We start from the raw sequence: 13,231 nt of genomic DNA on the forward strand, positions 1-13,231 counted from the left end.
AAAAGTTCAAATACATGGAAACACACACATATGGAGGAGCAGCTGCATCTTTAATCACAAAAAACAAAGATATATATATAAAGGTTTTAATTACATTTATTGCACGGAATGACAGCGGCATGGAAAACAAAAACGTTAAAACTATTAATTAAACATTTCCGAGTGTGTCCAGCAGTCATTAGGCTGTTTGGCCTTCAGTTCAGATTTTAACAACTTTATCAACATAACAGAAGAACCTTCTTTAACATAAGAAGGTTTAAAGATATTCCCCAGCAACATGATTTATTAATTTCCCTTGTACTACTGATTCTTTTTTGTGAGCAGATGTTGTTGCAACAATCCAGATTTCTGTTCTTTTGCAAGTCGGTTTGGTTTTATTATTTGCTTTTACAACTTCATCCTGACTGTTCAAAGCAAACTAAAACAAAATCTGAATTTCATGAATCAAACCAAATTAAAAACTGATCGATAAATCTGTGAAGATTTTTTTGGTTTGGTCTTCACTTGCTCAGAATGTCTGTATTATCTACATAATCCTATAAAAATAAATCTTTGTTTTATGTGTCTACTGTTCCTTTGTATTCTACAAATATCAAAACATATGATGAAAAATGATTCCTTTTAGCTGAAAGTCTATAAAGAAAAGTGAAAGTTCAGAAGGTAAGTTCATTTGGATGATGTAAAATATTAAAGTCAGAAGTGATGAATTCTCTCTGCAGTCAAAGCCGAGTGTCATCTTTTAAGCTGCAAGACAACATGTGCAGAATGTTATTACAAACTGCTATGAGGACTAGAAGAGTAACAGACACTATACTATAATTAAACGTTTCCAGTTTCCTGATGTAATGAAGCTGTAATAAAAGACTTTAAGCGAACATGTCCTTTCTCTAAATATTTAATGTGTGCGTGTTTCTCTTGCTGTCAGTTTTCAGCCTTCATCCTTTCAGATGTCAGTCAACAGACAAATATGATCTGTACTGAATAGCCCCCTGCAGCGCCACCATCAGGACAAAATGTGAATTTGGTTGTAGAACTGCAGGTTCATTCTGAAAAACTCAGCTGTAAAACCCTGAATGTTGAACAGAAAAGTTTGTCTTCCGGGTAATCCAGTAGTAAACAGGCATTTTTCAAGTTAAACCAGTCATAAAGATGTAGTTTCCAGTTAAACCAGTGCTCTCAAGATGAAGGACAGAGCAGCTCCTAAAGCCAAACCCAAAGACAGAAAGAAAGCCATGATGGCTCCGGCTGTTTCAGCTTCATGAGGAAGAACGTTTCTGTGGAACAAAAAGAGAGATACTGATCAAATATTCAAGGATACAAGGATTCAAGGAGCTTAATTGTCATTTCACACATGTAGAAATGAGGTGGAACATGAGGTGGAACAAAATTTGTTTCCCTGGTCCCGGTATAAGCCCAATAACCAACACCAACTACATTAAATATAAAACAGCACTTTATAACTATAAAAAATATAAGAACTACCAGAATAAAAAAAATATAAACAATGTCAGGGATGACAACAATATTTACAGCGGTATTGTGCAAATGGCAGAGTAGAGAGTATTCTCAAATTTACTGTGAAATACTGCCATGTTAATCACAAAATACACCAACAATAGATGTGTTCCAGTGTGTTTTGGTGTTTTATTTTCTGTCAGTTTCTTACTTTGGTCCATAGCACATGCACAGGCTGGCCAGGTATCCATTACTGAAGGCGAAGAGGATCATGAAGAAGACGAACCAGGCATCATGATGGAAGAAGACTGGCAGGTGGAGGCGAGGCTGAACGTTACACAACATGAAGAGAGGAACAAATACAAGGCGACACATGATGGACACAGGAAGTAACAGACTGTCCTTCTCCGGCTGCAAACAGAGACAACAGCTGATCAATCAATCGATCCGTATGAAGTGACAGGAATGATGACAGGAAAGACAGGATGGGAATTTACTGTTGTTTTGTTGATATGAAACTCACCCACATACAAATGGCTGTTAAGCTCCGCCCTCCCCAGTCACACAAGTTAAAGAGCAGGAAGCAGCTGACTGGGATGAAGTAATGCACTGTCAAAGAAATTAAGTCTCATCAAAGAGGAAGTTTATCAGAGTTTGCAGGTTTAATTCGAAAAGACGTCAAACTGTGGGGTTTGCTGAGACGAGTGGACACAAATGGTTTGTGTCTGAGGTTATGGAGTGTTGATGATACCCTAATGATGATACCTAACACAGACTTCATCCACTCCTTTGTGCTTTTAAGATGAAGCACGTTAAAGAATCACTAAACCCCGGTGGTAAGCAGAAGGTAAGTCGTGACTTACCTATCCTATCCATGAAATAAAAAAAAAATGCCAGACATGTTTTTACCAGACAGTTTTTACCAGACATGTTCAAGTACTTCACTGCTAAATTAATGTGCGTCTTTTTTATATTTTTTTAATCATTTTTTATTCTTAATACATAAATAAATTAAAGTCAGTACTTGTGGATGATGATGAAGCAGTGATATGAATAGCATTTTTTTTTACAATGTAGACCTACATTCAAAATGTATTTTGATGCTGTTACACCTCCTGTTTATTAATTATCTTGATTGTTCAAGGCATATCACAGATGATGTTCATATGTGAATTTCCCTTGGGAATGAGTAAAGTATCTATCTATCTCCATCTATCTTCAAATTAATTACAGTTATTTATCAGTTATTTGTCCAAGAACTGAAGTGAGTCCACAGAATGAATGCAGGTCTTCAGTCTGATGGTTTAGTGTTCTGTATAGAGCTTAGAATCTCAGAGCTCTGCAGGATGCAGCTGTCAGAAACAAACAAGAGAAACTGAGTGGTGGAATAAATTCTGACTGCATTCCACATAGCATCAGTGCTGGGTTTTGCTGTGACAATTTTTATGTGCTTCATAACTCTTTGTTATAACAGCCTGCCCCTCTTTGCCGAAGGAGGCAGTACGTGAAGTAAAGAAAGTTGATGACTGTTGTGGTGAAGCTTATTATCTCCCAATAGATTCAGGTTTTTGCCAAGCCAGCTCACACAGAGAGTCTGGATCTGTCCAGCTCACTTTGTGTTGCACTTCTCTGATCTGTCTGACATATCACTCTTTAGGGCACAACATCTGATTATAATTGCATTTGTGTATTCCATTACATTAATGTGTTGCTTAGATGTGTTCTCAGGGTTCGTAGACTTTGATAGTTTGTTCTTTCAGCCTGCTTGTGTCAAACTGACTTGGGAATAAATGCAAAATATATCTAAAAATGTCATTCAAAGCAGTACATAGGTTAACCCTAACCATAAAACCACATAACCCACAACATTGTCAGGACCCAATACAAAGTAACAACACAAGCCAGTGGAAGTGAGAAAAAGTGATTTGCTCGCTGAGCTCCAGGATCTTCTATGAATGAATGAATGAATTATGTCAATTTCTACAGAAATGATTGGTCATCTTGAGTCGGAGCATCTTGAGTGGGAGCATCACCACATGGATGGGCAGCTGTACAAAGCAGGACCTCTCGGCCTTTAGGAGGGAAGTCCGCTCAGCTGAGTGGACAATCAGAACAACTTTACCCGACCTGCAGGACATTTACACCAAACGATGCAGGTCGAGAGCCGAGAAGATCCTCAGGCAGCCCCATCACCCCGGACACTCACTCTTCTCCCTGTTGCCATCAGGCCGTCGGTTCTGCTGCCTGAGAACCAACACTGAGAGGATGAGGAGAAGCTTCTTCCCCCAGGCCATCCGTCTGCTCAACAGTGAGCGTTAATCTGGACAATCCCACTCCCACCTGCACTATATGCACTAGATGTAAATACCACTTGTAAATACTGCACATTTTCACTTTTTTTAAATTTAAGTTTAATTTTATTATTTTTCTTTAAATTTAAATTTTTTATTTACCTATTTTTTGGTAGCAGGGACATAAAGAATTTCACTGCACATTGTACCGTGTATGATTGTGTATGTGACAAATAAACCTGTCTTGTATCTTGTGAGTATTCAGTTTTATATGTTTTGATCTGTTATCTGGAACATAGCCAGAGTAAGTTTGGTGTGCAGCATGTTATGTGGTCATGTACCATAGTAGTAAGTAAACCAGCTTAACAACATGGAAAACCGAGAGTTAATCCAGAGTTGACTGACTGCAAGTCGTGCTTCACAGCAAAGACCTGTAGTTTAAATGAAATGAGTAAACAACTGAGAGACGCGAATATGATCAGCAAAACTGCAACAAAAAAAATAAAGAACAAAAACATCAAGTACCACAACAAGGACCTCAAAATGAGCAACAACAGCAAAAAGCACAAAAACAGGAAAAAGAAAAAAACAGAAGCAAAAAACAAGAATTAGAACCAAAACAACCTGAACAACAAGAACTTGAAACAGAAAAAGAATAAAAACAAAAACAACATTAATATCAACAACAGCAGCCACCCAGTGAAGGAAAAACCTTCTTTATGCAGCTGCAAGTGAACTTTTGTGTTGGACAGTAAAAGAACAAAATCCATGATGAGATGCAAAGCCTGCTTGCCAATCACACGCAGCTAATGGCTGATCATCCAGCACTTGGGACCAGCAAAGAAAATAAATTCTGAAGTGCTTATTTAGAGAGGTGAAGCTTCAACTCACCCCAGGAGCCTCCATCAGAAAGGGTGGATTTGGTGTCGGCGGTGATGGCGGGAAACATGCCGATGGTGATGGTGAAGGTGAAGCAGACGGACAGAGCCAACAGCCAGATCTGAACGCAAAGGTCAGCAGGCAGCAAAGGATTAAAGGTTTTACACACACACACAGTTATCAGTCTATTATCATAAAGTTAAACATTGCTCCTGTCACACCTGAGCAGTCACCTGTTGTCAGATGTGACTGTACAAACAGGTGACCATAACGATGTGAATATGGTACAGATTTTTATTTGTCTTTTTATTTAACATATTTGTGTAAATGCATGAAAGCGTGTTGTGCGAGTGTATAAAAATGTAGATTTGTATTTAAGTAAAGAGAAATTGAAAATAAATACTTTATTGATGTTCACAGTTCATAAAATAAAAAGTGGTTACAATGTAATATGTATGTGTGCATGTATGTAACAGCCTAGTGCTGGTAATGATCAATCTGTAGGGATGAAGCTCAGTGAGGCCCCTTCTTGGTTTTATTTTCTTTTTGTTACATTGAATTTAGTTTTCCAATCTTTCTTGTGCTGGTGTCATTGCTTTGGGTTGTCCCCAGTCCTTTAGGTGGTTTTAGCTGTGACTCTGTTTTATACCAGCCCGCATCCATTTTGGCAACAAGACAGGTCAACTAAAGTCCTGTGCCCAAAAGGACAAAATATTATCAGCAAGAAGACATAAGAATAGAGAGGATCAAACAAAACAAGAATGTGTGTGCAGAGGTGAGTATCTGCTATGACTGTCAGGCAACAAAGACAAAAAGCATAATCACAAAGTAAACAGCAGAGTTTAAAAAGCCAGAAGTCGATGAAGAGTTTCTAGTGTGTTTTTCAATGTCCTTTCATAATTTTATTGATAAGTCAGTTAAAACTATTATATTTTTGTCTCACTGACCTTCTTAAAAATGATCATTATGGAGATGTCCTGTCGTCTGTTCTGATCAGCTGCTTCACTTCCATTCTCTGCAGAAGAAAAATTATTCCTGATAACAGGAGCTTCAACACAAATGTCTGCAAAGAGAAACTCAACCAGACAAAATCTAAACTAAACTAAACTTAAAATAGTTATTTTAAATGTAAACTTTTTTTGGGGCTGATAGTGTTTTCCTTTCTCAAACCTCTGTGCATCAGATTTACGGAGTTCTCCTCATCTGATTTTGGTTTCCTGTTTGTCTCCTGATAAAACTGGAAAAATTCCTGAAAACACAGGAAACATGAAAAAGTTTCTGACTTTATTTACAAACCATCAAACCTGACTGGATAACAGAAGTAGTAAGTACTGTTTTATCATGTACATGTATACACATTGAGAATGAAGAATGTGTCATTAAAGAAAAAGTTCCTGCAAGTTCAAACTGATTTCACTTATTATTTCATTTATTAAAATGAATTTAATATCACAGCCGTGTTAGCCAGTCAGAGCTCAGCTTTCATGTGACATCGTAAGGTTGTTGTCACATGGCACATAGGTATACAAGTAAAGGTAAACTATGATACCTCTAGGTTAGTGAATCTCACTTCTTTGTTTCACTCTGTAGTGGACTTGTGGATGTGAAGAGATGTTGTGTCACTTCCTGTGGGAGTGGTTAGCTGTGTGTGTGTGTGTGTGTGTGTCAGGTACCAGTTTAGGCAGCAGGATGTAGGAGAGGATGGAAAGAAAAATAACAGCACAGGCTGTGATGAAATAACCAAATGCTGCATCCTGAAGCTCTGAGCCACCTACAGGAGAGGAAGGAAGGGAAGAGAAATAATTTTTATGTTGTTACATTTTGAACATTTCATAGAAGTTATTAATGAATTATTGATGAGTTAATGATCTGACTTGCGATGGCACAGATCATGGCGAAGGCAGCAAAGCTTCCAGCAAGTCCCTGACCACTCATGATGGGAGTCGTGTAAGAAGCTGGCAGTAACCCAGCCATGCCAAACAGGCTTCCCTGCAGCACTGCCCCAAAGGCTGTCAATAAACAAACAAACAACAACTGATCAATAAACAGACAGCCCTGCAGCACCACTCCGGACAAAAAGATCAATAATTTGGGGGTTTTGGTTCTGTTCTCTGATTCCCTTTGTTCGGGTTTGTTACTGTTCTGTTCTCTCTGTCTGTGTTTGTGTTTGTTTTCAGCAGAGCTGGGAAAGGCTGGCTTTAATTCCTCCTGCTAGTTTTCACCTGCACAGGTGTTCTTCATCCTGGGCAATCAACTTCATCCTCTCTCTGCAGTATTGATCCTGAGGGAAATTCAGTATCCAGTAGCATAAGTACAAAGACTAAAAACACTCAGCCCGACTCCCCTGGTATACTAATTCCCTGGAATCTCTGAGAATTTTAAAAGATTAGTAATTAGATTCCTACGGTTAATCCTGAAATAAAGGTCTGTGTTTTTTCCTTCTCTTCCTCACATCCCAAATGATCTGCTGTTTTTGGGTCCTCATCCTAGTAAAATCATAACAAAGTGACTCACAGTTGATGATGATGATCTTCACCATGGTGACAGAAAAGAAGGGCAGTGGCTCCAGAGGAACTTTAACAAGGACAGCAGTGACGATGAAGACAAACATGATGATGAGCAGACTGCCCATCACACGCAGTCGCTGGGAAATACTGACACAGACAGAAGAAACCGAAGCACAGCTGAGAGGTCTGACTTTACATGATGAAAAAATGTAGCTGTTCAATGAGTCTTAACAGACTGAATGAGAATCAGGCTGCTTGGTAAAGTCCAAGCTGACAGATCAAACACAGAGACAGAAACTGTGAAGTTGAACATAAAGTCTTAAAGTATGTACTAGTAAAGGTTGCAGAACTCTTCACTGTTGGTGTTTTGCAGTACTCACAGTGAATACAAGAAGGAGTTGAGGCAGGTGCAGAGAAGCAGCGGCAGCATAGCACACAGTGTCATCACATTGTTGAATTTGGCCTCCAGAATGCCGCGTTGCTCACCTGATGGCTCTGTCTGATTGGCCGAGGAATCACTCAGTGAGGAGTCCTTCAGACGGCCAGTGAAGTACTGGAGACACAGACTGTGGAATTATTCTCTTATTCATAATCTGATTTGATTTGATCTGAGTTTAGACTAAAACCAACAATGTGTAGGTATGTCTCTAAATAATTTCTGACATCTGTTCTGTCACTTTCAGCTCCAAACCCAAGTCCTGAGTCAATAAAATGCAATTTGGCATCTATCTTACCTTCCCTTTGGACACCTGTGCACTCCTTGTATGCCTTATGTGTGTTTCTTTTGTTCCCTGTAGCCGCTGAGTTTGTCAGAGTTTCCTGCAATCCCTGCCTTCTTCAGTCTTTCTGTATGATCTTTAATTTTGTGACTTCATGAAAACCAGTTACAGTTTAAATCTTTATCTAGATCTTTGCTAGATCTGCAGAAGACATTTTTGTTGTATAGCTGTTTCTCTTGTTTTACAGCAATCACCTACAGTTTTTAATATAATAAAATACAGTCTAATATCTTTTAATCAATAAAATACAAAACACATTTTTTCTTCAGTTATTTTTAAAGCAGTTGTTTTTGTTTTTTTTATTTGATATGAACCATGTTTAAATTTTCTCTACTTCAAAATAAAACTGGCAAAGACCAGAAGATAGTGTGTTTGTGGAGATATCACAGAGAGAACGTGATATCATACCGCAGTGGCAGTCATGAAGAAGTTCCAGGGCAGCAGTGTCCCCAAACCGAGCATGAAAAAGATCAGCCAGACACCAAAATATCTGCAAGAAGATGTTTTCAAAAATAAAATCACACTTGAAACTGAAAAGAACACATGAGAGCAACAGGATGTGGTGTGTGTCTCTATTGGGTGTGTTTGTATTGTTGTGTGTTTGTCTGTTCTGTTTTTTTCCTGTTGTATTTTACTGCAATTTTACTACTACTTTCACATTAAAGACTACAACAATCCTTTAGCCATAACCACAAACTTCAAATACTCTGGACTGTGGACAGAGGTGACAATTACCAAACACAATGGACTGAACTCCACCTTCAATAACAATAAGAACGTTAAACAGTAAAGGAACATATCACTTCTCTCCACAAATCTTCCTGGTTTAATGTGAAGATTCACGGTCTGTTATTACTCTACCAAAACATAATTGAACCCTCCTGTTGAACTGTTCCTCCTGCTTCCTCACCATGCGAACCATCTCCAACAACACTGCCCTTCCACACCAACACCCTGACTCTTTGACATGAATTGACTCTGTTGCAAATATTTAATGAAAACCTAACTAAGTAATTTAATTGTAAGTTTGTTTACAAACTGTCAATCATGCTGTAGAATTGATCATTCACATTATTTCAAAATGATAATAAAATAGTGAAACAATGAAAGTACTTTAGTAGTTTTACTTAAGGTGTTTTTGACTCACTTGTCCCTTGGTGAGCTGCTGGCCATTTTTCTGTCAAGACCTTAAGGACTGAACTGAAGGAGTGGAGACCTGGTGGACTGAAAAGATCCTGTAAGAAACAGAGAGGGCTTAAAGTAGCTCAAAGTGTGACAAAGTGATACAGACAAACGGAAAGGGGAGGTGAATCTTTCTGAGGTCTGAACTGTAAACTAACCCTAATCCGACAGAATAAAGCACATATAGATGTGCCGTATGCATTGATGGTTTTTATTATCAATGTTATAATAACGTAGATACATATATGTATGTTTTATCTTATATAGGTATGTGATCTACTTCCAAAATAAAAATATTATATATGAAATTTAAAAGAAGAGATAAGTAGTTTTAAAATTAATAATTAATGAGTATACTTAGGTGAACAAATATTCTATTTCCATTCTAAGCTCAATAATATTAATCTATTTTCTTAGTGATTGTGTAAATTAAATAGTGTCTTTTTGATTTATTTTCATTGCACTGTTATGTTTTGTGAGTAATAGATGTGCATTTAGTATTTTCACCATGTAAATCTTTGTGGACCCCAGGAAAAACAGCCGCTGCTATGCAAAACTAATGCAATAACTGCAAACAAACAAGCAAACCTCCTCTGATTCAAAATGCCTATACTCATTCTTATGTGCTATTTTTATTGGTCTGAAGAAACATTTAGTCATTTGATTGACACAGTAATGTCGTAAAGTCACTTATTGCATTTAGGTTACTAGTAAAATCTTGTACATTTTGAAAGTAAATATACACTAATTAATAAAACACTAATTACTATTGTGACTACTACCAGTACGATTCTACCATAAAAATATGATTACTGCTATACTATGACTACTGCTATATATACTATAACTCCTATACTACTGCAGGATTACTACATAATAAATCAAAAACATCAAACTTTAGACACTTTTCCAAAAAGAAAAAGAGAAAAAAAACCCATAGGTGCTGATACTTGAACTTCAGATATCTGAGTGCTCCTGAATGCACCATCAGCAGTAGTAGTAGTAGTAGTTAAGTATTAAAGCGCTGAGATCATGTGTGGTGGAGGAAGTGAATCCTTTCACATTTGCTTGTTTTCTTAAAATAATTTTAAAAATTCACAAAAGAATAAATTAATACACATAATTTAATAAAAACAACTTATATAATATGAAATAATATGAAAAACATCTGCAGGTTTTACCTTGAGTGTTTCTGCAGAATGAAAACAAGTCCAGATGTTCTCTTAGAGTCAGTTTGTCAAACTCTCAATTTTCTCTTAAATCATGTGGCGTTTTGTTAAATATTCACTTAGTTTGAATCTTCAGTCTCTTTCAGTCAGCTGTTCTCTCCACTCAGTTTTGAAACATTGCTTCCTGTTTCTGTGACATTTATTCAAATCCTCTTTCTTTTCTCTTCCTCCACTCATCTGACTACCTTCGTGCAATTTCAGCAGAATCAGTTCTTCAGAGTGTGGTGACAAATGGCCTCTGACCACTGATATCAGTCTGTTCAGTGGACTTTGTTTCTGTGTAAATGATGACAATGTGATAACAGAAGAGAACAAACTCACAGCTCAGTTACAAGGAAGCACCCAAAGCATGATAATAAATATCAAATTCAAAGGTCACACAATTTTAATACATTTTATTTATGTTGAATAAACTGCCTACACTTTGAGTAGTTTCTCATTAATTTGTAAAAAACAATCATAATATTTCAGCAGAAGTGACTTGACTTATAATCAGTGCTCCTCCTACTCCTTACATGAAAAAAGATAAATCAATGACATTAAGTAATTTCTTCAATTAATACAAAAGAAAATTATAGAAATCTATAAAATAAAGAAAAAAAATTAAGTGAATGTTCACAGACTGATACCTATAAATATTAAAATTTCAATTAAAATCTGTAGGGTTGAAATAAAATTAATTAAATGATTTTTCTTTCTCATATTTATTAGCATTTATAATTATTATCAAGACATTTTACATTTTGTCTATAACAATTTTTACCATCTCAGTGATTAATTATTAACAGCTTCAATCAATGCAATACAGCACTGATTAGTTTCAATCATTAATAATAGGATGAGGCTCTGCCCCACCAGAAACACATAAAACCAGTGGGTTAGGGTTAGGGTTAAGAGGGTGAAAGCAGAGTTAGGAATTTAAAGTTAACCTGCCTCCCCATAAGGGAGACAGGAAGTGCACGGTCCTTCCCGGAAGGCCACTGCCCCAGCCCGCCGCATTCAGTTTCGCCTTTGTTATATCAAGTATAAAGTTAGCTTTTATTAGGGTTAGGGTTAGGGGTCCTAGGGTTAAGGTTAGGAATCGGGGATTTAGGTTGGGATAAGGGATAATGTTGCGGGTTTGGCAAAAAAATAAAATAAAATAAAATAAAATAAAATAAAATAAATAAATAAATCAATAAATTATATATATATATCTATGTATAAATATATATATGAAAATGTATGAATAAATAAGTAAATAATTGATGCTGGTGAAACTTTATATAATATAAGGCATGCAAAAGTAATCAATCAATCATAATTATTGAAGAAAGTATAAAAACACCAAAATTCATATCCAAGATAATCCAAAGCATGCAGAATAAATCAATCAAAATTTCAGTTCATAAAATTCCACCACAGAGAAATACATGAAAAAGAAAATAATCAATTAAATAACAAATTAAAATATATAAGTGATAAAATACTCCATATTTACATCCCTATATGTACACAAAAAAAAAAATAATATTTTTTTTGGTTTGCTCCTGGTTTTTGGTGTTGTCTAAAATATTAAAATATGTTAAGGGATGTCATTAAGACCCTTGGGAGTAATGGTTCCCAGCCTCTCAATCCAAATTCTCTCCGCTCTCTTCCTTTGCCCGGTCGTCCAATGGATGTTGGCTTCTAGGCCTGTGATAATAAGTGATTCTGGAGGATGCTGCTGAAAATGTGTGACTAAATGGGTAGGGAGTGAATTGAGCCTAATATTCCGGAGGTGTTGTTTAAAGCGGGTCAAAAGTGTATGCTGAGTCTCACCAATATAATGTTTATAGCAGATAGTGCAAGTGATGATGTATACTATATTACTGTGATGCAAGGACAAGGAACCATGGGGTGGAAATGACAGTTTACTGTACGGATTGGTGATCAGTTTTCTATGATGATAATGGTTGTGTTCCAGGGCTTTGGGGTTATTATTGTGGGGAGTGAACTTCGACTTGACTAATATACTTTGGAGGTTGGGGTTCCTCCGGTAAGCTGAGATGAGTTTATGATTCTGGAGAGAGGGGTGACGTAATTGAATACGAGAAAAGTTATTCTTTATTTGTTTATGTAAACCTGTTATACGGTGTGAGAAGGTGGAAATGAAGGGGAGGACATGTCCTGTGGGTGTGTGTGAGAGAATGGGGGTACAAACCTTAGTTCGGTTAGGGGGATATGGGGGACTGAGAGTGGGATGCAAATTCAAATTCGGGGAGGGGACTGAAGGTTCCAGTGGCTGTGGGGGCATTTCAAAGGGAAGCTGTGCGGGATGGTCATGGAGAGAGCGAGTGGGAGCGAGAGCAGCCAAAGTGCTATTCTTGATTTGTCTCAGAAACTTTTTTGAATAATGTCTTTTTCGAAGTGAGTTAAACAGAATGCGGATAGAATGCTGGAGATCAGATTGTAAAGAAGAAATGCGGTGAAATCGAACGATTTGGGATTTGATAATCCCTCTGAATGTATGTTTAGGATGATAGCTAAGCTTATGAAGAAGGGCATGCGTATCAGTAGCTTTAAAGAAAACTTTGGTAAGTGGACGTTTGGAGATTGAATCTATGGCCTGAAAGAAAACCGTAATATCCAGAAAGTTAATCTGATCTGGGTGTATAGTTGATTTAATTTTTATGGAGGGGTGATGATTATTAAGAATTTGAGTGAATTTTTTGAATTCTGTTAAACTATGTGGCCAGATGCCTATAATGTCATCTAAGAAACGAAGGAAAAGGGAAGGTTGAAGTGGGCACTTGGCCAATGCTTCTCGCTCCCACTCGCTCATATAAATATTGGCGTAGGAAGGTGCGAACTTTTGGCCCATGGCTGTTCCATGTATTTGTAGATAATGGCTATTGTTAAACATGAAATCATTATTTTGTAAGCAGAGA

The 13,231-nt window shown here is 37.0% G+C and overlaps 1 protein-coding gene across 1 annotated transcript; it reads right to left on the reverse strand.

Annotated features, from left to right (window-relative positions):
• Positions 1-31: 31 nt before the first annotated feature.
• LOC124053192 (equilibrative nucleoside transporter 1-like) lies at positions 32-10,568 on the reverse strand. Its single transcript, XM_046378206.1, has 13 exons — positions 10,275-10,568; positions 9,059-9,146; positions 8,320-8,401; positions 7,513-7,685; positions 7,140-7,279; positions 6,500-6,634; positions 6,299-6,396; positions 5,796-5,874; positions 5,573-5,640; positions 4,638-4,746; positions 1,979-2,064; positions 1,667-1,866; positions 32-1,274 (listed from the first exon to the last, which is right to left on the reverse strand). Exons 2-13 carry the CDS (start codon positions 9,082-9,084, stop codon positions 1,163-1,165), a joined length of 1,308 nt encoding a protein of 435 aa, XP_046234162.1. The 5' UTR covers positions 9,085-9,146; positions 10,275-10,568; the 3' UTR covers positions 32-1,162.
• Between the last annotated feature and the right edge of the window lie 2,663 nt (positions 10,569-13,231).

Source organism: Scatophagus argus, chromosome 2, assembly GCF_020382885.2.
Source record: "Scatophagus argus isolate fScaArg1 chromosome 2, fScaArg1.pri, whole genome shotgun sequence".
In the NCBI taxonomy this organism is placed as follows: domain Eukaryota; kingdom Metazoa; phylum Chordata; class Actinopteri; family Scatophagidae; genus Scatophagus; species Scatophagus argus.